General features: G+C 45.9%; 1 protein-coding gene across 3 annotated transcripts in view; it reads left to right on the forward strand.

Annotated features, from left to right (window-relative positions):
- Positions 1-23,918, forward strand: part of LOC138481051 (transmembrane protein 182-like) — a 498,008-nt gene that overhangs the window by 223,928 nt on the left and 250,162 nt on the right. For all 3 annotated transcript variants that reach the window (XM_069612917.1, XM_069612918.1, XM_069612919.1), the window contains exon 3: positions 6,111-6,209. In XM_069612917.1, the coding sequence (XP_069469018.1) occupies positions 6,111-6,209 (99 nt within the window). The remainder of the gene's footprint in view (positions 1-6,110; positions 6,210-23,918) is intronic.

Here is a 23,918-nt window from a genome sequence, read left to right on the forward strand (position 1 = left end):
CCCCTGAGAGTCGCCTGCTCTAGCACTTAATCTGAGGTTCTCCTTCTTGGCTTCCTTAGCACTTCCTTCCCGGGCCCTCCACAAGCACTTGTCCACTCCTCTGCTCCCCACTCCTCCATCTCTATCTCCTGCACTTTTCCTCACTGCATTTACATGGCCGAATGCCACAAGGCATAGTAGGACCATGACAGTATTTTACTGTTTTGCCATTGATATTACTTCCCCTTTTCCCTTCCCATTTAGCCATGTGGCACTTTGAAACACAAGTATGCTGTATAAGGCGCCTAACAAAGGTTCAATAAATAAATAAATAAATACATAAAAAGAGGCATAATAATACCTCTTGGAAACAAAGAAAGGACTCTAATCCTCCGCTAAATAGGATCCATTAACACAGGATTAAAACAGAGAAAGGACTTGCTGAAAGGAGAAGCCAGCATCAAGCTAGCATAGCGCAGGAAACTCAAACCAGGGGATGAGAAGTCCATGGAAGAAAGCTGGCCGGATGACGTAGAGTTGACGGAGAAGCAATCCGGGAGCCGGTGAAGGGCCGACTCACTTGAAGCTGACTCACTTGAAGCTTGGGATAATCCTGAAGGTAGCCAGACGTCAAATAGGTGGACCATGTGATCCGTAAACAGTTCAAACCAAGGAATTCACACAGCCACAGAACAAGATGTGAAGCTGGGAAGAGAAACGCTGAAGGCATCTACAGTAGAGAAGCCTGCCCGTGACCCCAGGAAGAACCAGTGATGTGCACCCACCGAGTGAGAGGTAACAGTAGTGACAGGAGACCTGATAGAGGTCCGGGGAATTGGGAAATTTTAAGAAAAGCCAAGAGTTGCACAGGAGTAATCTCCCTCATTACAATGATTGTGAAAGTCCTAAGAAAAGCGAATAGTGGTACACGAGTAATCTCCCTTGTCACAGTGATTGTAAAACCTCTAAGAAAAGTCAAGAGGACTACGGGATCAATCTCTCTCTCATCACTGTAACTGTGAAAACTGTAAGAAAAACCAAGAGAACCACAGAAGTGATCTCCCTTGTTACAGTGTGTGGGGACACCCTAATAAAAGTCAAGAGTGCTATAGGAATATCCTCCCTTGTCATAATAGCGGGAAGAACAGTTTGCTAAACCAGAATCAAGAGAGCAGAAGAGAGAGAATATATGAACATCATTGAGAGCCAATAGTCATTGGACACTTGAGAAAGACCCGAGAAGCCCCATTGAGGAATTGCAGGGGCTCATCAGAACTATTGCAAGAGACTATAGGAAGATCAATTACTGGGGCTGAGTCAGCCATGCCAGGAGAAGGGAGACAGTATACTGAGCCGCTTTTTGTTTGTTGAATCCTTTTTGATTAGTGGTAGAGTGAGAGTAGGATAGTTGTTTTTGACAGAGGACAGGCTTTTTGCTTTGGACAAACCAGCCTGACGACGAGAACCCTAGTTAGAGTTCTGTTAGGTAGGGCAAACCATTGTAGTGTAAGTAAAGGTAGGTCATGTTCTTATTATTTCAATAAAAGCTTTGTGTGGAATGCCTCCTCTTTGTATGACTTCTTCTGACTCACCACAATGCTTAAAGTAGGATCATTTTGCAGTTTTGATTAATGATTATCAACATATCTAAAGAAGAATCAAATAGGATTCCATAGAGGTGTTGGCATCTCTCTTAATGCTTGTGTAATTAATCAAATGCAAGAATGGACAAATAGTAGTACAGCGGCTCATATAGCAAGTATTGATCTGTCTCTTGCATGTGATAGAGTTAATCGCACATATTTGTGGCCCAAACTGAATGTTTGGGATATACCATCTGGACTCTTAAATATTATAGTCCATTTGCACTCTGAAACTGTAGCAAGAGCTAGATCAAATATGCAAGGCTCAATGTTTTAGGCTATTGATACACATCAGTGTCTAAAACAAGGATGTATTCTCAACTCGTGTCATTTTAATTTATATATGGCGGATTTGGGTTCAGCATTAGGAAAAGCAGTATTTATTTCACCAAAAGCATGGGGAGTCAAGTTATTTTTGCTAATTTATGCTGATGATATTATCTTAATGGACTGGCCTGCACAGACTTCCTCAGGGCTTCTTTGAGTGTGCGTGCTTAAACGATCTAGAGATTAATAACAATAAAACAAAGATTATTAGTTTATGGGAAACCCATCTTTGCCTATCCATTAATCCTTTTTTGCCAGTATCTTCCTTTATTTTTCATGTCCTCGGTTTAACTCCCAACAACCTCTCTTTGTTCTTAACGAACGAACACACACCCACACACACGCACACACAGCCAGACCGTGCTCCCCATCAAATTAGAATTTCTCAGTATTATGATAACAGCACCATACCACTAAACAGACAATGGCCATGCCATCCCAAGGATGTAGCATTCAAACTGGCCTGCATTTTCCACCATCCCAATCCGTCATTTTGGTTCCCATCAGTAATGGACAGTAATCACTGGTGTTGCCCTGGGCCATATTAATGCTCAGGATATTGCAATGCCTCTCCCTCCTTTAATTTCTTCTCCTCCATTTCCCCTATGCTCTTCCCAACTCTGGTTTATTGGCTGATATCATCCATAAACCAATAGGCATAATGATAAAGCTGCACACAATCATGCTGGTCTCTGGTTCCCCGTCCCAATGAGACTGTGCGATTGGGTTACGTCCTCTCTAGCCTCTCATGCCCACCTCAAGTGAAAGCAATCAGACAATGTCTACTCTAAATTGTATATGACATGCAATGAGTGGCTAAGTATTTAACAGTTCCATAATTCGTTTCAGAATGTCCTAGAGGCTTTAATGAATGTACATTAGCTTTGTACCTCTCCAAGGATATCAGCTCTTCACTGGACTTACATAGCTCCAGTGCTCACCCACAGTATATGCATCTTACACATTTGAAACATTTTTACTTGTATCTGCTTCTAAGTCAGTGCCCCCAACTTTATTTAAGAAGGCATATTATTTATTTATTTATTTTTTACATTTGTAGAGCGCACTACAGCCCATGCGCATCGAGGCGCTGTAAACGGAGCGTAAGAAAGCTTACTTAAGAGTTACAGAAAAGCCACCCATCAGAAGTAGTCTTAGAGATACAAGGTTACATATAAATCAATTAGCGAAGAATACTTACAGATTACTCGGGTTGCCAACAGAGAACATGCAGGTTTACACGAAAAGCATGGTTTTGATGGCCTTACGAAAGGCAGCGTGAGAATCAATTAGCCTAAGGTGAGGTGGGAGGGCATTCCAGTGGGTGGCAGCCATGGTGGGGAAGCTGGTACCACCAGCACAAGCTTTGTTAGTGTTAGGAACAGTAATCATGTTTGAATATGCTTTTCTGGCTGGCCTGAAGGCACTGGGTTTAGAGATCCTTTGGACAAGGTATGGAGGGCCCAGGTCTTGGAGGCACTTATGTGCCAAGGCAAGAGTTTTAAAGATGATTCTTTCCTTGACTGGAAGCCAGTGGACTTGTCTTCTGAGACCCGAGATATGGTCCCTGCGTGATAGGCCAGTAGCGGCCCTTAGGACTTTATTTTGAACTAGTTGCAGTTTAGCAAGGTTTTTTGCCTGAGGTTCCTATGAGTAGGGCATTGCAGTAATCAAGCCTCGAGACAATTATTGCCCTGGCAATGGTGAGGCAATTCTGTTGGGAGAGGTAAGGTCTCACTGCATTAAGACGTTTCGAGTGATAGGCTGAGGAGGATGCTATGGCATTGACCTGCCTATCCATGGTCAGGTTGGGATCCAAGTAGACACCGAGGGTCTTGACTGTTTGGGATACAGTGATGGGGATGTTGTCAACGGTGAAAGAGCTGTATTGCTTGACCAGCTTGCCCAAGGTGGACGGGGATCCAATCAACAGAAGTTCGGTTTTCTCAGTGTTGAGGCATAACCAGTTTTCTGCCATCCAAGATTGGATCATTGAGTATATGGAGTTGAGGGTGTTAAGGTCAGACATGTAATCACCCGAGAGGGCGATGAGCACCTCGGTATCATCAGCATAGTTCATGTATGAGATGCCCAGGGCGTCCAGGATTTTGGACAGTGGCCTCGTGAAGAGATTGTAGAGCGTGGGTGCAATGCATAACCCCTGCGGAACCCCGCACTGGATGATGCTAGGGTTGGCAGAGGCAGAGTCGGAAAATACCTTCATTGCTCTTTCCTGCAGGAATGAGATTATCTATTTGCAGGCACTGGGGGAGAAGTTAGCTGCAGTGGCGAGATGGTGGCAGAGGGTCTTATGGTCTAGCAAATAAAAGGCTGCAGATAGGTATAGATGGAGAAGTAGTGCAGGTTTGCCTACATCTCTGAGGTCATCCATCTGATTTTTGATGTCAAGGAGGGCCGTTTCGGTACCATGTCGAGGCCGGAAGCCTGATTGCCGAAGACCAAGAAGGTAGTTGTCCTCCAGGAATTTTTGTACTTGCAGGCAGGCTGCTTAGTCCAAGAGTTTTAGTAAAAAGGGGACAGTGGTGATGGGCCTGTAATTCCCAGGGACCGATGGGTCTATGAAGTATTTTTTAAGGAGCGGACAAACCCAGGCTTCCTTAAGTCTAGCTAGGACACTGCCAGACTGGAAAGAGGCATTAATGAAGGCAGTGATGAAGGGGGCAAGGGAGGGTGCACAGTCCTTGATGACCTGTGCTGTGCAGGCATCCCCTTTGCAATTAGACGGTTTAGAGGAACTGAGGAGGGCAATGACTTCAGATTCAGTCATATCCTTAAATTAAAATAGGGGGGGTGGGTTAGTGTCATTTGCTGGTGAGGGTGAGCTGTGGCTCTTGGCTATGATATTGGTAAGAGCTTTTTGGTGGGCAAGGATTTTGGTATGCAAGGTGTCCAATTTATCAAGCATGGCCGATTGAATTTTGTTGCACCAAGCCTTGTCTTTAACAAGAGTGTGAAGAGGGGAGGTGGGGGTCTCCAGCTCTCTGAAAATGGTGAAGATTTCTTGGGTGCCTGATTTGGCATTAGCTATCCTTGTGTTAAAGGATGAGGCTTTTGCCTTGATGATGGCAGTCTTATATTCAGTGGACAGGGCCTTGAAAATAGCTTTAGAGGTATCTTTAAGGTTGTTCTTCCACGTAGTAAGTGCAGCTCTTTTTTTTTAGCGTAACCGTAGGAGCTCCTGGGTAAAACATGCGTTGGCATGGTTCACTTGTTTTGCTTTTTTGAGGGTGAGTGGAGCTACAATGTCGATGGTTTGTGTAATGTTCCTTTTAAAGTCATTAGCAAGTACTGCTGGGTCACTGGAGAAGGGTGAAAGCAATGCAGGCACCAGAAAGTGTTGGGTGAAGTTCTCCTTAGTGAGCATTCTGGACCTTCTAGAGATTGCAGCAGGGAGAGGAACACCAGACAGGTGGGGCCCTTTGGAGGTGATGATATCAAATGTTATGCTATGGTGGTCAGACCAAGGAATGGGAGAGATTTCTATGACATTTAGAGAGCAGTTGTGGTGGGAGATCCAGTCTAGCGTGCATCCTTTAGAGTGGGTGGGGGTCGCGATAGCTTGGGAGAACCTAAGTGTAGAGAGATCCTGTGTAAGGCAGTGGCGTTAGAGTCACTAGGATCATTGAGCCCGAGGTATGTTGGACATGTGAAGTTCAACCCTCCAGTGAATGCCTGATCTGGAATAACACATCAGTGCCACATTAACTAAATGCATTTACCTCCCTTGGAGTGCATGGTCTCTGCTGGGCTTGTGGTCCGAAAACCATATTGTCTCGTTTTCAGTTAGGGAATACATAGGATTGAGTAAGATTATGCTTTCTTTATTGACTGAAAGAGCCGAGCAGCACTGACATGTTATTTCCCAAGTAGAAACATGGATTGTTGGTTTCATTATTTATTAAAGAAAAAAAACATTTTAGTAGAATATTGCCCTGTTCACTATTGCCCAACTGATTTTTTCGATAGCTCAGCAGAGGCATACGATTTATATAATACATCTGTTTATCATTCTTTGTTATTGTTCCTTGAATTCTACTCTTATATTCTTTCTACATTTTTACTTTACACATGTTTCTTTATACATTTGTTGGTTTGTATTGCGCCAAATTAAAATCTAATTTTAGATTTTCTTTTTTTCAGTGAACCAAGCTCATCCCAAGCACTGTATACGTGGCTACCTTTTTCCTATGCCCATTGAAACTGGACCCATTCCACATCCTTCATACGATGCCACAGCAGGTTGGTTACTAAGGAATACTATATCTGTAAAAGATCTGATCATGTATCATCCTTGAGTAGCATTGTCAGGTGGGCATAGGAAACAAAGAAGGTGCGACAGCGGCATGGCCGCTATACAATAGACATTAGTAAGCACCCTGTGTGTCACCAGCAAGAAAAGACTGGGAGAGAAAAATTGAAGTGTAACAAATGGAAGGGTTTTAATTAATCATGACTGCTGACATTGCTTTGGGCAGTCCTGATTGCCACAAAAGGAAAAACTAGAAGCAAATCAGGCTTGGTTTCACTCCAAAAGCTCAGTTTGAATGGCTATGTCACATATCTTTTTCACAAGACGACAAGCAACTTCAGGGTGCAATGTATAATTGTAGATTTTTAACTCAGAAACACAGGGATCTTCCAGTGAGGGATTCAACATGGCATCTGAGGGAGGAGATAAAAGCTCAAATTGTCCACTATGTCAATCAAACCTATGGATGAAAAGTGCCCTCTAGCTCACAGTTGTGCGCCGACAACTTTAAGCTGTGAATGCCCCTGTGCAACAGTTGAGGCTTTCACCGCTACTTTCTCTCCTCCTTCTGCACCTTTGGCTGATCACAACCTGACACAGCCCTCTCTAACCTCCATCTTTCTATCTCTGACACTCTTGATCATGAGGATCCACTTGAAGAATAAAGCCAAGTGCAACTCTTCGTACGACTCAGACCTCGTCACGCTGAAATGCAAGTGCTGGGTGGCTGAGAGGAAGTGGAAGGCTACAAGTGCACCCTCTGACAAACTGGCCTGCTGCCTGCTCCAAAGGCAGTACAGACTCTCTATCCTCGCCAAGAAGAGAGAACACACCCAAGCCCACGTCTCTGCGGCATATAACAACTCGGCCAAAATCTTCAAAATCTGCAAGGAGCTGACCAACCCTGCTGCAGTCTCTACCTCTCCTGTTCCTTCCCAGGCCCTCTACACAGGCTTGGCCTCTCATTTCATAACTAAAACTCAGGACATCCTGTGAACCCTCTCTTCCTCTTCCTCCTCCTCCTTCTCCTCCATGTCTGGCCTGTCTGTGGCTTCCTCTCCTCCTACCTTCTCTTCCTTTCCCTTGTTCACACCAGATGTTTGATGTTTCTAGACAAGTCCGATCTATTAAAGTTTCGTCAAAACAGGTTCTTCCCTGTTCTTCCAAAACCATAAGGGACAGCATCAACACTCTTGCTCCAGCACTGGCTGATTTCTGCAATCACTCTTTTGCCACTGAAACCAGGGTTGGACTGGGACAGGAAATAGGCCCGGTCACCCCAAAAAAAAGTGGCCCACCCCTCGCGCCAAAAAAGGGACCCAGCCCTCATCTCACAACCCTGGACCTCTGATGACATCACCAGAAGTGATGTCATTTGACCCCACCCCAAAGTGACATCCGGAGAAGCGATGTAACATGACCTTTCACCCCTTGACAAAACAGAAAGTGGCATCAAATGGCATTGTTCCTAAGTACACTACGAAAAATATGGTTACAATATCACTGTAAAGTGATATATATTTCATACATGAATGGATCACCATATGTATCATTAATATCTGTGTGTATAGGGCCATATTACCAAATTACTGTGAATGCAAGCAGACCTCCAAGGCCAAAGGATGATATGTTATTGTATAGCATTTACGCTTAAGCTCTTTTTTTATAGAGCAAATATGCATACAATATCACCCAACCTCTGTTGGTACTCTTTTTTCGACCTATGAAAAATGAAAGGCTTTTTGAAAAAAAAAGAAAATTGAAGAGAAAAAAAATCTCCCCCCCCCCAAACCGGCCCTGGGGTGGCCAGAAACCGGCCCCCACTCCCTAGGGATGATTTCGGCCCGGCCATGGGCCAAAAGCCCGAGGGGCAAATCCAACCCTGACTGGAAACTTCCCCTCCCCTAAAGCACTCCCTTGAGCACCCCCTCCTTAAGAAGCTTTCTGCTGATCCTACCTCTCCGGCTAACTATCACCCAATCTCTATCAATCCTTTCCTGGGCAAACTCTTGGAAAATCTGTCCATCTTCCAGCTTAACCTTCACACGGAATCTGTCGGTTGTCGCCATGACCATCAGTCTGGCTTCAGAGCGGCAAGAAGCACAGAAACTGCTGCCCTGAACACATGTGAAGACCTGCTCTCCAACCTTGACTCAAACCTTCCTTATGTCCTTATTCTCCTTGAACTTTCTTCTGCTTTCAACACAGTAAACCGTGCCATCCTGCTCAGGCGCCTCCGTGATAACTTGGACATCACTGATCAGGCCCTAGCCTGGCTGACCTCCTTTCTCACCGACAGACTCTCTCAGGTCCAACTGTGATCCTTCATCTCTTCTATCTCTCTCTCCTCTACCTGTGGTTTTCCCCAGGGGTCTAACCTCTCTCTCTGGCTGTTCAACCAATACCTGACTCCTCTCGCCCACTGGCTTGCTGCTCTCTGCTGTAACTTTCAGTGTTATGAGGATGACTCTCATTCAGGCTCCCCTCAGCTGCCTCTACTCCTTCTCTCATTCCTGACTGGCTGTCTGCAATTCAGGAGTGGTGTGCCGCTAATGATCTCTGCCTTAATGGTAGTAAGACTGAGACACTCCTTATTGGAACACCAGCACCCTACTTTCCTCTCTCTCTGGCCTCCCACTCTGGGTCCTCTTCCTTCTCCTACCTGTGAGGCTAAGAATCTTGGGGTCATCTTCGACTCCACCGTCTCCTTCTCTCCTCCCATTTCTGACATCTCTAAGAAATCAAACTATCAGCTGCACCTCCTCAGAGGTATTCCTACCTTCCTCACTTTCCCCCAGAAGCTCACTTTCCCCAGAGATCTGGTCCTCTCAAGGCTGGACTACTGCAACAGCCTCTTTCTAAATCTTCCTGCCTCTACTCTCCATCCTCTACATCCCATCCAGAACAGTACTGCAAGACTTGTCCTTGGCCTCAAGCCCAGGGATCGTACCTCTCCAGCTTTGAAATCTCTTCATTGGCTCCCAGTGGCGGCAAGGATCAAGTTCAAGACCCTCTGCATTGTCCCTTCTCGAGTTCTCTGCTCATCCATCTCCAACTATCTGAGGGTCAGTCGCTTTTCCAAGCAGAGAGTTGGGGCAGATATCTTTCTTCAGCTGGGACCTCCCTCTGAAATAGCCTCCCTGCCACTCTCAAACTTGAGCAGAACCATCTTTGGTTCTGGAAGCAGCTCAAGACCTTCGATTGTGGTTTCTCTCTTCCTCTCCCCTGCTGATGACCCTTCTGTTCCACACACTGTTCATCTGGCCACCCTCTGAATTTTGGCCCAGTTCCCTGCCTGTCCAGTTGCACCTTGCACTGCCTCTTGCCCCCCCCAGAACTTTTGGTCTGTATCTGTAACCCTAGAGACCACCCTCTCTCTCCACTTATTAGCCATCTGCTGGCTGCACCCTCTGATTACCAACACTTAGCCACCCGCTAGCTACACTCTGTTACCTGCACTTCTCCTTCTCCCCTCCCTTTTTGCACTTCTCCCCCCCCCCTCCTGTGCTTGTGCGATTTGAATGAAACAAGGCCTAGTAAAATTGTTGTTTTGTTCTCCCTTTGTTTCCCTCTCCTTGTCTTGTTGCGCCTAGAAACACTTATGTACAGGCACGTTATACATGCCATATCATATCATATCATGTTCCTTTTCCCACCCTGTGTGCTGTCCTCATGAACCAACTGTGCAGGGGTTGTAGAGGTAAGGCATGAGGGGATGATAGGAAAGTCTGTGTAGCCTGTGGCCCCACAGGGCCGGGTTACTAGGGGCTGTGTGCTTGTCCCCTGAGGCAAAACCTGGAAATAAAGATGCAGACACCAGGGTCATATAAATACTTTATTAAATATGTTAGGTACGTTTTATTTATGTGTGTGCGTTCAATGTGTTTGGCTTTGGATCAAACCATCAAGCCCACCATGGTGCTGGATGGAATGTTAATAAAGAAAAGAAAGGAAAACAAAGGAATAGAACTCCCCTATTCAAGAATGGGCTGGCCAGGGGAGAAAGTAAAGTGAGAGTTAGAAAAAGACAGTTAGAAAATTACAGGAAGGAAGAGTGAAACAAAAGGCAGCAGAGAAGGAGAAAAATACTTACCTGGAGGCTGCTGCGTTGAGTGCCCCCCCCAGGCAGGCATGGTGGGCATGTGTGGAGCCCCTTGAAGCGTGAGTCAAGTGACCTAACTGCTTATTTCAGGATCCCCCTGAAGAGTGAATAAAGGGGCCAAACTGCTTATGCCAGGGGCAGGTCGACTGCCACAGAGACCTGGTTGATGTCTGCCAATGAGGCCCGCCAGAAGATCTAAAAAGGGCTGCAGACACGGTGGTGATCATTGGTGGCCCCCACTCCAACTGGGCCACCCAGATGAATGTAAGAGGTCATGGAGATGGCGCGCAGTCCCCACTTGGGCAGGGAGTCGCCCAGAAGATCAGCAGAGCACAGGTAGCCCCATGTGGTGAACTGTGCCACCCTGAAGACGGAAGCAGGAACAAACTCCCGTCTATTGTCAGGGACATACCCCCAGCCAGCCTTTTTTCCAGCTTGGCAGCCAGCCCTCATGGTACAAGGGTCACCAGAGACAGCCGTTGAAGGTACTGTTAAGGGGCTGACTGACTGCAGCAGTCACACCCATTGTGACATACTGTTTATTAACAAAGTAACTCACTGTAGTGACTACCTTTCTCATAGTCCATAGTCCCGTTTCCTCCATACTTTTGGGACATTCCATCCATCAGGATGAGATCGGAGCACTTTTGAAGCATCAAATATAACTTGTTGTCCTTCTTTTATTTTTTTGCGGGGCCACCGCAGGGACCGTAACCCTGCCTTCCAGAGCTCTGACCCACGCATCACCCTTCAGTCCTTTTCTATCGCCAAAGTCGAAGGACCGTTAGCGAAGTAGAGCATACTTATTAGAGGGGATGGCGGGTGGGCGTATGGAGGAAAGGGGACTATGGACTAGGAGTAAGGCAGTCACTACGATGAGTAACTTTGTTATACTCCTATATCCCGTCCCCTCTCCTCCATACTTTTGGGAGATTCCCAAGCACTGACCAAAGAAACTGGAGAATGAAAATGTCCCTTATTGGTACCGGTCCTTAACAACTGCATGGCCGAACTAGGCATCAGCCCGGGAGCTTAGGTTAAGGCAATAGTGTCTGCAAAAAGCCAAAGGGGAAGCCCACGTAGCAATCTTGGCTATGGGCTCCCAAGAGACATATTTCTGGAATGCAACAGCAGCCGCTTTGCCACAGATCAAATATGCATTAACGCCCTTTGGGGACTGAAGGCCGTGAATTGTGTAAGCCTCTGAGATGCATGAAGTGATCCAGCATGAGATGGACGCTTTCAAAGCTAGTTTCCCTTTTGGTTTTCCCTTTTGGGTCACCAAAAGTAACAGATTTGTGAAGAACTTCTAAGTTTGCTTGTTCTGTCGAGGTAAAACTCATCCGACGTCTAGGTTGTGTAGAACCCTCTCTGCATCCGAGACCAGATTTGGAAAGAAAACCAGTAAGGATATTGATTGATTTATGTGGAACTCCGAGACATTTTTTGGAATGAAAGAAGGATGAGTGCGAAGCACAACCTTTTCCTTGTGGAAAATTAGGAATGGATATCAGACGGCGAGAGCTTGAAACTCGCTTATTCTTCTCACAAATGTTACTGCAATGAAGAAGGCCACCGTAGTGGCCATTGGTTCAAATGCCTTGTGACAAAAAGTGGTAAGGACCACGTTTCGATACTATTTTGGGTGAGGAGGCCTGACAGGGAGAAAACCAGCGAAATGCCTCTTGATTACTGGGTTTGTCAGAGAAAAAGAGCAATTATCTGTAGAAAGATAACCTGCAATGGCTGACAGATATGTTCTGCACAATAAGACATGGATGCCGGATGCTGTAAGTTCAGATATAAGACAAGCACAGTAAACAGACGCCACCTACTTTTACACTCTGCTCCTGTAGAAGGCTTACACATCTCCTGCATTATGGCCGCGTGGATTGAACCGCCATTTTGTCACCTCCTGAAGTGATGTGCGTCCAAGGTTGTGGTGAGGCCTTTGTCACCAGAGGGATTTTAGTGGCTTTGAAATAAATTTTAGCCCTCTGACAGGGAACCTCGACAGAGCTGGTGCGCTTTTTAGCCCCTTTAGTTTCTGTAGCAGAAATAGCCCTAAACAAGGGAACCTCGTCAGGGCCGTTGCTTGAAGATTTAGGGACCTTGCTCTCCTTCTTTTACCCCTTACAGGACCTGGAACAACCACAAGATTGTTTGTGGGAAAGGTTATGGTCACATCTGGAAGCCAGAGCCCCTAAATGGGCCCCACGATTCTGTTGGTTTAGATTATAGCCCCTGTTTGGGGATTCTCGGGATTAGCCCCGGTACCTTTAGTTACTTTACACGAAAACCCGATACTAGGCTAGGTACATTTAGACCCAGACTGGGGAAACTAGGGAATAACCCCGGTTGAAACAGCCCCAACCATTGTGTTGGACTGCTCAATTCCAAATCTGGATAGCTAGATCCACTAGGGGAGGCGCTCTGGTGCCCCCCCCCATTTGTTGACATAGAACAAGCTACAGAATTGTCCCTGCGAATTTGCGCCACTCTGTTGATGATAGAAGGCTGGAAAGCTTTCAATGCCAGATAAACTGCTTGGAGTTCTAGGTAGTTGATATGAGACATTCTGTCCTGGCGGTACAAAGATCGTACACCTTGAGGTGACTCAGCGTCGCTCCCCACCCAAGGAGGGAGGAGTACGTTGTTAACATAATCTGTGTCAAGGGCTCCTTGAAGGAGGTTCCCACTGAAAGGTTGCTGGAGGTTGACCACCGTTGAATATCTGCCATTATGAAGGATGGTATCGGAATCCTTTTGGAGTCTGGTTCCAAAGCATGGGACCCGCATCTCTGCAGCACGAGCTATGTGCGCCTCATCTTTTGTCCTGCAAGAGGTAAGGCTAGAACACATGAAGCCATCAGGCCCAGGAAACTCAGGAACTACCATGCTGACCTGAGGGAGGAGTTCAGGAAAAGAAGAACGTGGTTGATAAATCTGCAGTTCTGTCCTACGCTAGGAAGACTCTGGTATTGACCCCCAAACGCAGGGCCCTCTGTACCAGCCATTGAGAACATTGGTGTAGAAGAGCTCATGAAAATGGCTGTTTCAGACCGCGTGGGTTGAACCGCCATTTTGTCACTGCCTGAAGTGATCTGTGTCACAGGTTTTAGTGAGCCCATTGTCACTACAGCGATTGCTGGGGCGTTTGGATCAGTTTTAGCCTTGAGACAGGGAACCTCGGCAGAGCCGGCACTAGTAGACCTGGAGTGCTTTTCAGCCCTTTTGGTTTCTGCAGAAGAATTAGCCTTAAAGGCATGGTCTAGTAAAAATGTTTATTGTCCCTACGGGTCGGCCATGTTTTTTTAAGCCTAAGTGGCTCGATTTTAGAAAACTTTCCTATGGACCTTACCCGCGTTTTCCTCCATTGAACGCACGCGAAAACAAGCACCAAGGAGCCGCCATTTTCTGATAATCCTATCTTTTCCCCGATCGCCCTGGCTGACCTGCTTTTGCGGCACTAAATCAATTCCCCCGCCCCTGAGCCTGACATTATCAAAACATTCATATTCCCCGCCTCTCCCCGTGACGTTACTGTGCTGCGTAGGCAAACACGCCCAGTCGTCTTCTGCGCGACTCCACACAGAACCCGGAAACCAACACAGATCAACTCACAACACAGCGCGCCACAATTCGGAATATGAAACTGTACTTTAAAATGAAACAGCAACACAGTACTTTTGGTAAAGTACATTTATTTGACATTAAATGTTTAGAGAATATTCAGCAATTGACATATGAACTCCGGAAGCCATTTATTTTCTTTTATCTGTATCCGCAATAACTGTTCCGTTTCATCTTGAGTCACACGCTGTTCCTTTATGGTACACAGGGTGTTCATTTTCGTAAAAAGAATCACTTTGGAAGCACGGTGAACCGCAAGGCTGTTCCATCAAGTAGGCACTAGGCCAGCGTAAAGGTTGATATGTTGCTTCTAGCCACTAGTACAGCGTAAGGGCATGTGGGCCCTTGGCGATCGTCCCATAATATGGTGATCGTGCTCCAGTTGTTGACACGAAGCTGCAGGTGTCTGCTGAAGAATCCATCCGCCGGTGTCTCAAACAGGTGGCAGTGGCAGAAAGGGATCAAATACCTGTTATGAAAACAAAAAAATGATAATTAGTCTCGCTAGCCGAACTTCATTAATATTACTCATTTTATTTATTACGGCCGATCAGAAACTATTTGCTTGCAAGGATAGTTCAATGGAGTATGTTCGGCTCTAAAATCAATGCGAAAAGTAACGAGATAAATTGAGGCAAACACACAATGATAAACGACAGTTAGTCTACATGCCTGAGGAATGATATGATATATGATATGGCATTTGTAACGTGCCTATACTCAAGTGTTTCTAGGCGTGACGAGGCAGGTGGGGAACAAGGGCAGACAGACAACGATCCTACTAGGCCAGGTGTCTTTTTGATCGCGCATGGGGAAGGGCTGTACATGGTTAGTTGAATACAAATTAAATAATAGGGCCAGCTGGTGGCAAGTGCAAGGTAAATGCCGGGAGAAGGGGCTGAAGGATACAGAGACAGTCCCATAGTGCAGGTAGGCAGTGCAGGGAAAAGTGGCTGGGCCAAGGACCGAGATCGGTGAGACCAGTGGACCTGCATGCCCATGTGCCCACTACGAACAGTTTTACTTGCTTTTCCTAGCTCTTCATTCATTCATTTATTCATGCATCCATTCATTAAATCTTCATTCCGGTATAAAAGCGTGTAAAGATTTACTTACATTATATTTGAAATTTCCATTGTGTCTCTTCGTAATGCAGTCTGTAAAACGGACCGTGCTCTTGACAATGATTTTTCGTACACTGAACTAAAATGAAACTCGGTCTAGTTTCGGAATTTTCTGCCTTATCGTCTCTTACGTTATTGTGCACTCCGTTCAAATGTAGTTCTTTCGGCATGGTCCCTGTCTCAAGGTCAAAAAACAATAGACCCTTATACTTCCAGTGCGACTTGTGGGCCTCATCTGGGCGCTGTCCTTCGCATTCTTTATTTGCAACATCACGTAGTATAGGCATCTGTGAGAACTTGAAGTTTAGAATCCGTCTATGTAGTGCGCCTCAATGTGCAAATGCGAACTGGCTTCTCTGCCAAATGCCACGGGCCGCTTGGCTGGCGCGTTCGCCCCAATTTTGTCCCCGTTGTCTGCGAGCTTTGCAGCCCAAATTGAGACATTTAATTTTTGGCTGGAGGTCAGGGAAAGTATAAAGTACCACATGAGTTGAGTTAAAAGTGAGATTTATTGTTTGTTTGTTTGTTTGTTTTATTATTTGCAATACGCAAGCCTCCACTCCGTTAACAGTGCGCAGCATTTACATTTACATGAGATGAGACATGAGAAAAATATATACAAACACATATATGAGGTGAATAGAGAGAATTCAAAGATGACACCCAGCTTGTTCGCCACCCATGATGGTGAAGGTAGGGGTTAGGGTTACAGGTACACTGTACAATAACATTTATTTACAAAAAGACAATCGTATTGCAATTATTTAAACCGGGATTTGTACTTCACAATCAGCTGTGCTTCGGGTGGGCATGGCACAGTCACAATGTTCAGTGGCAATGGATCACTGCTCTGCACAGAAACGTCCAAAATTCCATATCTGTGCTTCTCTAACACAGCAACAATAAGGCCTTTCACAAAGTTGAACTGCATTTCATCATAGACTGGTTTGATCACCCATTGCTTACTTCGTTTTGAAAACACCTTAGTGTAGCGAGGCATCCTTACTTTACCCCTAGTCCTAGATTGTTCACGTCCGACATTGCTGTTATGGGCCAAGACCGCTAGTAGAGTGCGATGTTTCATGCCCCGAAAGCTAAAATGCAAGCGCTTTGGCCTGTACTTTAGGCACTTATTGTGGAACACCTCCAAATCTCCTGTGTGACAGAATTCTGTCAGTCCTCTCAAATCTCTTGATAGAGTTTTGTCGAAAACAATCTTCTCAATGGCTTTGTGTGTCGGTGAAGATGGAATCAACCACTTCTTCTTCCGTGCCTCCTCTGGGGACAAAGAGCCATGTTCACATTGGTGGAAATGTTCATTTGCTGTCCAGCGGTGAACGTTGGTACAGTGGTGCATCAGTGACCGCCATTTTTCAAGTAGTATTTCCAATGACCCCTCACAAGTTTTTGAGCTCCACCAAAGATGGTTGGTGATAGAATGTGACCACTGCAAAATACTTTCAAAACCTTTTTTTTTACCTGCAGCCGAGATTTTCTTATTGATTGATTTAGCAAGATGCCATAAGTCAAATTGATGTTTAATATGTGGGAACTGCTCTCTCATTGTCTTGGCGATTGAAACGTGTCTATCCATGGCTATGAGGTCGATGTGCATTCCCCTCGATTGTAGATATTCCACTGAATTTATAAAACCTAGTTTCTCCATGGCCACTGAGGATGTACATTGTGTTACCTGCACGACCACCGAACTCACAATTTTCTTACTATCCATGTCCTGAAAGTGGTAGGTGCAGTACTTGGCAGAAAATCCAGGGCTGTCGCACTGTCCATCGCCGGCTAGACTCAATCGTTTGCCTTCGAATGTACTTGCTAGAGACAATTGTTACATTTTCCAAGCATCACTAATGGCCGGAAACAGATAATCACGTTGGTATGTGTAGTACAGCGCTTTAGAAATGAAATGGAGTCCCACAAACTGAAAGAAAGCCTCTAACTTTCTAAAACTGGAGCCACTAAAAAGTGATGCAGCTGCACAGAGTAGATTGCCTGCTAGCAGTTTCCCCAGCATCGGTTGTGCAGACTATGAGAACCTATGATTTAATCTACAGGCGGCATTTATTTTGACGTTACTGCCTTTTATTTGACGAGTCACATTAATCAATGGCTTCCCACATACTTTCCCTCTAATGGAATGCACACATTTCAGCATACTTATAATTTCCATCAAACAACTGTCGAATACAATGTATTTGCTCTCTTTCATTAGACTGTCATCCTGCGTCAACGTTGTTTCGGCCTTTGACGTTGTGGAGATTTCAACACATTGGTAAGTAATATCGCTGATATCAAGTTCTGATGCGTCTATGGATGCTGCGGCTGGTTCATTCTCTGTCATTTGAACATCTATTACTTCGACATTGATGGGAGAACACAACAATGTCGACAGGTTTTTTGGTGGCAAATTTTTGGCGGGTGTAGATTGTGTAAATTGATCTGCAACTACTTCAGAGCTATCTTCAATACATTCAATAACATCTTCTTGTGGTGGTGCGGTTGCACTGTAGCTATGGTCCAATGCAACTTTGCTGTAGTCTCCAAACACAATTAATTCATGTTCTGGCCATTGGACATGAGCATCTCGAGCCTGAACACGCCTCGCCTCAATTAATAGTTCCGCCATAGTGTACACGGTCTGGCAAGCCACATCTCTCATTCGCTTCACTGTCTGTGTGTGTATAGTTCTGACACCCACGGGTAACTGGAGGAGAGATTGGAAAAGGGATGTTCATTTTAAACACAAGATGGAGTGTAGTAGAATTGACTGGAAAAAAACATAAAATAGTCCCCAGCACAAACATTTTTTTAAAGTTATGAACTGTTTGTAACTAACCTTTTTTTGTTTTTTTTTCTTTGCAACTTTTTTGACTGGACCTTCAACATCTGCACACTGTAGCTCCAATTCGTTTCCGCATGTCCTCCCTTCCTCTTGCGCTGCAACGACTATATTTTCTGTATCCGCATAGACAGCAAGGACTGAGGCTCCATCGTCTCCCTGAAACATAGTACTTTCATTACTATGTATCAAAATATTGTTAGCATAAAACACACGTGAGGACGAACACACAGGTACATCTCAATAGCCAAATACGATTTAAACATTGTGTGCAACAATCAACGACTCATATCAATATCGAAATTATTACAAGGGATAGAACACCTACAATATCTATTAATCCATTCGGCTACACACTACCGCAAGGCCGAAAGCTAAATCCGGACACTTGACTCACCGGTGGCGGAATGTGGACGAATAGAGTGGGAATAGCGTTTTCGCACAATTTCCGTGTCGTTCGCCGTTTATTCTTCTTTGTTACCCAAGAAGTTGTGTACATGTCCAACGAAAAGTGCCGGCTGCAGATGCGGTATCGATCACCCCTCTTGTCCTCTAAGACTTGTTGGACTCTAATTTCCAGCTCATCCAGTGGATATCCGCAATGTCTGACCCATTCTCTTATTCGATCAACAGTTTTCGGGAATACATGCATTGTAGTTCCTTCAGATTTCGCATGGGTCTTCGAAGGGCAACCGCTAATCGAACAGGCAGGCATTGTTGATAAATCTGAAAAGTAAATATCGACATTATTATACAATCTTCAAGAGTAAAGATTTGATACAAAAGTAAATGAATCATACAATGATCAATGCAAGGTTTGTTTTGGTCGCAGGAACTATACCAGTTCATTATGTGCTGCTTTGTATTTGCATAAGTTGCAGAAATGTATAATTGATGTGACTGAAATCTGAACATGTTACTCATCCCTTGGATGTTCTGTCTTGCACGAGAAGGAAACATGCTAACATTATTGACTGGACCCCCGAAGGATGCAATTCATTCACAATAGTCACAGATGAAAATAAATAGATCTATTGATAGCATAGCAATGGAAACTCAAGTCAATACCAAAGACACCAATGAACATAGCACTATTGTGTACTCTACTCGAAAATAGATAGAAATTTAAAAATCTGCGAAATATATGACCAGGATACATGGCCTTACCTTGACCAACAAACAGTTGGATTCAGCAAGCAGAGCAGTATGTTGCGGGAGAATAGGTGGATGGCCACAGGTAGCGAACTGATGGGTATGCTCGAAGCGGTCACAGAAGTTCACGGATAGCACGACGATGAGCAGATTAGCATAGATCTCAGTGGTTCCCAGGTAGCACATTCAAGAGTTGACTTGCAAAGCACAAAGATTTTCTCATGAGACATATCGAGTGGTTTTTAAAGTATTAGAAACTGGGGTGTGTTTGTGAATGAATGACGTATGTATGTCGTGGTATTAGGGGGGCGGCCTGCCTCAGGGGAGGCCTGCCTGGAGACACGGGGTCTGAGGAGGACATGTGACCGATGGCCCCTTGGCGTGGGACACCTTTTGAAGTGTACATGCAGTTTGGCACCTTGGCCTTTCGCGCCCCTGACAGCCCCCCATGCCAGCACGCATCAGTATATTGTTGCTTATCATTAACAAATGCCACATACCGGAGATTCTTGTGAGCACAGACCCACACTTCAACCGGTGTATTATAGTGGTCAAGACTGTATAATCCAATGGTAAATGTTAGTATAGATATATGTGTGACTTTTATAGAGACATAACCTACTGAAAGACTTTGAACAAGTGTGTTTTAGTGCATGCATTATCGAGAATATGTTATGTTAGCTTAGATAGATAGTGACCACCCTGCTTCACAGCAACCAGACCTTCACCCATTCGGAGCACAGATGTCTGACGTCCATCCTTGAATGGAGACACACTTGATTCATTTAAAAAATCGAGACAACCGTTGTTAAAATATATATGGTGTTTTATTTTGTATCTTATTTTCATGACACAAAAATACAAGACTTTAAAGATTATACAGGTCAGGTTGCAGCACAGCGAGAGAAAATCCCCTGTACTGACCGCTGTCACTCGGGTATGTTTCTCTAATGGCACGAACGGCACAGGCGGGTATCACTCTTCGAACGCGGTGTCAAGCCTCCCATGAAGCCACCATGTAAAGGAACGATAGGCCACCAGCCTGTACCACCTGTGAAAAGGAATGAAACAAACTGTTTTTAAATGACCAAGATAAGTTTAATAAACGTTTGTTGTCAATGACAATTCTTGTAACTAATGGCATTTTACACGGACAAATGCTATCTAGACAATGCACACTATTCAACGACTTACATGCGTTACAATGATATGTAGATGTAATTTTGGATATAGTAGAAGACCATGAAATAGGAGTGGCATGACAAGCAGAGTATACTTACTCGTTACTCGGATTACGAGGACGAACAGTTGCTCGAAGTTCGTGCATAAGCACCATCATTATTCTCAACACGGCCCGTGTGAGGCAGGCTGCCCTGAAGTCTGGCAGCTCGGTGATGCATTGCGGTCGTGGCTCGCCTTCCGAAATGTAGGCCAGGCATCCCGAGTTTTCTCGGCAGCAGCAGTTCTCGTCCTCGGTTGGCATTAGCTCGCACAGATTGCATGTGCACCAGGTGGAGACGCCGTCCATTCGACTAGGCCCAGGTTCTTCATCTGTTGATTCGTCCTGCCAACTGCCGTCCGAATCCCCATCATTTTCGCGTGCTTCCCTTTCCAGTAGTTCCTCCTCGGTATACTCGGGCTCGTACATGTAGGGCATTATTGTAGCCATTGTGTGTTAAACAAACTAAAATATTTTATAGTGTGGTACTGGTATCTGTTCACACGGGCTACAAGCGGCAAAGGTAGCTGACCAGAGCACTGAAACGAGTCACAGAATACTCAAAGTAACACAGAGAGAGGAATGGAATCGAAAATCGGCTGCTGTGTGTTGTGAAACGGTCTGTTTATACTTATTGAGGAGAGAGGCGTCCTGCCATTTCCATGGCGACACGTCATTAGCTGAAGCGCAGCGAATGTTGACACGAGACGTGCTTTGGCGTTGGGAAATGGGCGGTACGAGTCTGCTGATGACAGGCTCAGGGGCGGGGGAATTGATTTAGTGCCGCAAAAGCAGGTCAGCCAGGGCGATCGGGGAAAATATAGGATTATCAGAAAATGGCGGCTCCCTGGTGCTTGTTTTCGCGTGCGTTCAATGGACGAAAACTCGGGTAAGGTCCATAGGAAAGTTTTCTAAAATCGAGCCACTTAGGCTTAAAAAAACATGGCCGACCCGTAGGGACAATAACATTTTTTACTAGACCATGCCTTTAAGTGAGGTTACCTCGGCCTGGCCAGTGCTTTAAGACTTTCTTTGCCCCCTCAGCAGGACAGGTAGGACCACAAGATTGTTTGTGGTAAAGCTTAGGGTCACGCCCGGTAGCCAGAGCTCCTCGATCCCGCTGGTCTTTGAAAAAGCCCCAGATTGGCAATCCTCTGGGTTTTACCCTGGTAGCTTTAGTCATTTGACAGGAAACCTCAACACTTAGGCTCGGTACGTTTAGTCCCAGATTGAGAAATCTCTAGAATCACCCCAGTTGAAGCAGGCCCAGAAGCATTGGGGTTAGTCTTAGCCCCAGATGGGGAACCTCAGAGGAAAATACGGTCTTTGTGGTTCCATTTGATCTTCTGTGTTAGTCTGCCATGCCTTCGGATGAGACGATACACGTCCTCCCACCAGAGTCTTGTGAGACCGATGAAAAGCATCATTCAGGTGGTTTATCTGCAGTGAGACCACCTGTTGCCTAAGAGGAGGCCGTTGACCGGGAAGAAAAACGGCCACCCTGCCTTTGCTGCCGAGTGGAAGTGTCGATATGATGGGCTGCATCCTCCAGCAGGTCCTGAGCCAGAACTTTGGCATTGGATAAGCCAGCCTTAAAATCTTCGAGCCTGTCAGGAGGAATACATTCTTGAAACTCAGCAAGCTGCTTCCACAGCTTGTGATTAGCAGACACCAGGATGACCTCGGTATTAGCCTGTCGCAGCTGAAGGGCCAAATTGGAAAATCCTTTTTTCCCAATAGCGTCAAGAAGCTTGTCCTCCTTGGAAAGGACTTGGGATGCTGCTATGGAGAATGTAGAGAATGGCTTAGACAAGAGAGTAGCTGCTGCCACCACCGTCGATGAGGGGAGTGGACATGCAGTCAATGATATGTCTTCAGGTGCGTGTAGCTTGTAGCGAGCACCCATTTTCTTGTTGCAGACTTCGGCCAGGACATCCCTTTGAAGGAAAAGACCAGTGCGTTCCTGCGACGACATAGTAAAGGCTCCAGAAATTACACTTTTTTGTGGAGTCATAGGTTTGAGTATTGGAGTATCTAGCAATGCCATCATATCCACAGCCCGGTCGTGAAAGGCCCTAATAGAGTGGGGCAGGCCGTCGCTATCCTGGTCCGCTTGATCTTCATTCAGTGTGGCGGGAACATAATCCTGATCATCAGCACTCGGAACCTCAGGCCCCGTGGGCACACTTGACTGCGCAACGGGAGTCTTTAGTATAGGTGAAAATAGAGGCAGAGGAGGCAGTGGAGGTAGGGGCCCCACTGAAAGTGGGGGAGGAGGTGGGGGAGGAGGTGGCACTCTGTGGACCTGCAGAGGAATTGCCAGAGCAGGTTGTGGTTCAGGTGGCTTAAGATGCATTTCCTTGAATAGATCCTTAAAGTATGCCTTCATAGGATCAGAGTGCATAAGCATCTGAAACTTGCCAAAAAATGCATCTTCAGAAGAAGGCCTAGGCACTGGAGGGGCAACCCCACACTATTGCAAAGAGGATTGCAAAGAGGACGGTTGCCAAGATGGCCATCCAGCAACTTGATCCCCATATACCAAGGGAGCGGATGTAGGAGGGAGCGAGACTGTGTGGCAGCGGAAACCGAGCATGCCAATCCATTGGAGGGCAGAATGGATTCTTAGTATCCACATAACATGGAAAAGGCTGCTCAGCCCCAAAAACAGGCCCCTCGTTGAGAATGTTGGTGTGAGAGAGGTAGTCAAAATGGCCAACGCAGACCGCAGGGGTTGGACCGCCATTTTGTTACTGCCTGAGGTAAACTGCGTCACACATGTCAATGAGGCCGTTGTCACCACAGGGGTGTCAGGGGACTTATGTTCCATTTTAGCCTTGTGCCAGGGAACCTCAGCAGAGCCAGTGCTAGCAGATCTAGAGTGCTTTTGCAACAACTTAGAGACTGCTGAACAATTAGCCTTCAATGAGGGAACCTAGGCAGAGTCGGAACTTGAAGACTTAAGTTGTTTAACCGCCTTCCTGGCCACCTCAGCAGGATTGATTTCACCACAGGCCTGAGTGTGGGGAGGCTAAGTGTCATCCCCTGTACCCTCGATCTTTCTGGTCTTAGATATAGTCCCAAATTGGGGATCCTTGGGGGTAACCCCAGTGTGTTTAGTCGCCTTAAAGGAAATCTTGAGATGAGCCTCGGTACACTTAGTTCCAGATTCGGTAACCGCAGGAATTACCCGGTGAAAACAGCCCCAGAAATACTGGGCTTAACCTTAGCACCCAGATGGGGAACCTCGGATGAAGATCCGGTGCTGGCAGCCCCCTTACAGGGAACCTCTGAGGATACTCCGGAGTCCAGGTTAGATCCCTTTCGGGACACCTCAGGGAGATCCCTTTGGGGACACCTCAGGGAGATCCTTGATACCAGAGCCACTTTGGTCCCTCTAGGAAGCAGAAGACCCCGGTAAGAAGTCCCCTGGCGGGGTGCCCTAAAAAGGAAGGAACTTACCGGTCGCTTCATTTTTTCTTCAATAAATTGCTTTAAATGTGGAGGAGGAATCCGCTGGAACACCTCCTCCCACCTGACAAGTTCCCGGCACAAGCACTCCAGACAGAGAGAGTGGGGATCATGAAATGACGTTCGCATTAAGAACAGGACACA

This window comes from Ambystoma mexicanum, chromosome 5p (genome assembly GCF_040938575.1).
Source record: "Ambystoma mexicanum isolate Mex_15411 chromosome 5p, UKY_AmexF1_1, whole genome shotgun sequence".
NCBI lineage: Eukaryota > Metazoa > Chordata > Amphibia > Caudata > Ambystomatidae > Ambystoma > Ambystoma mexicanum.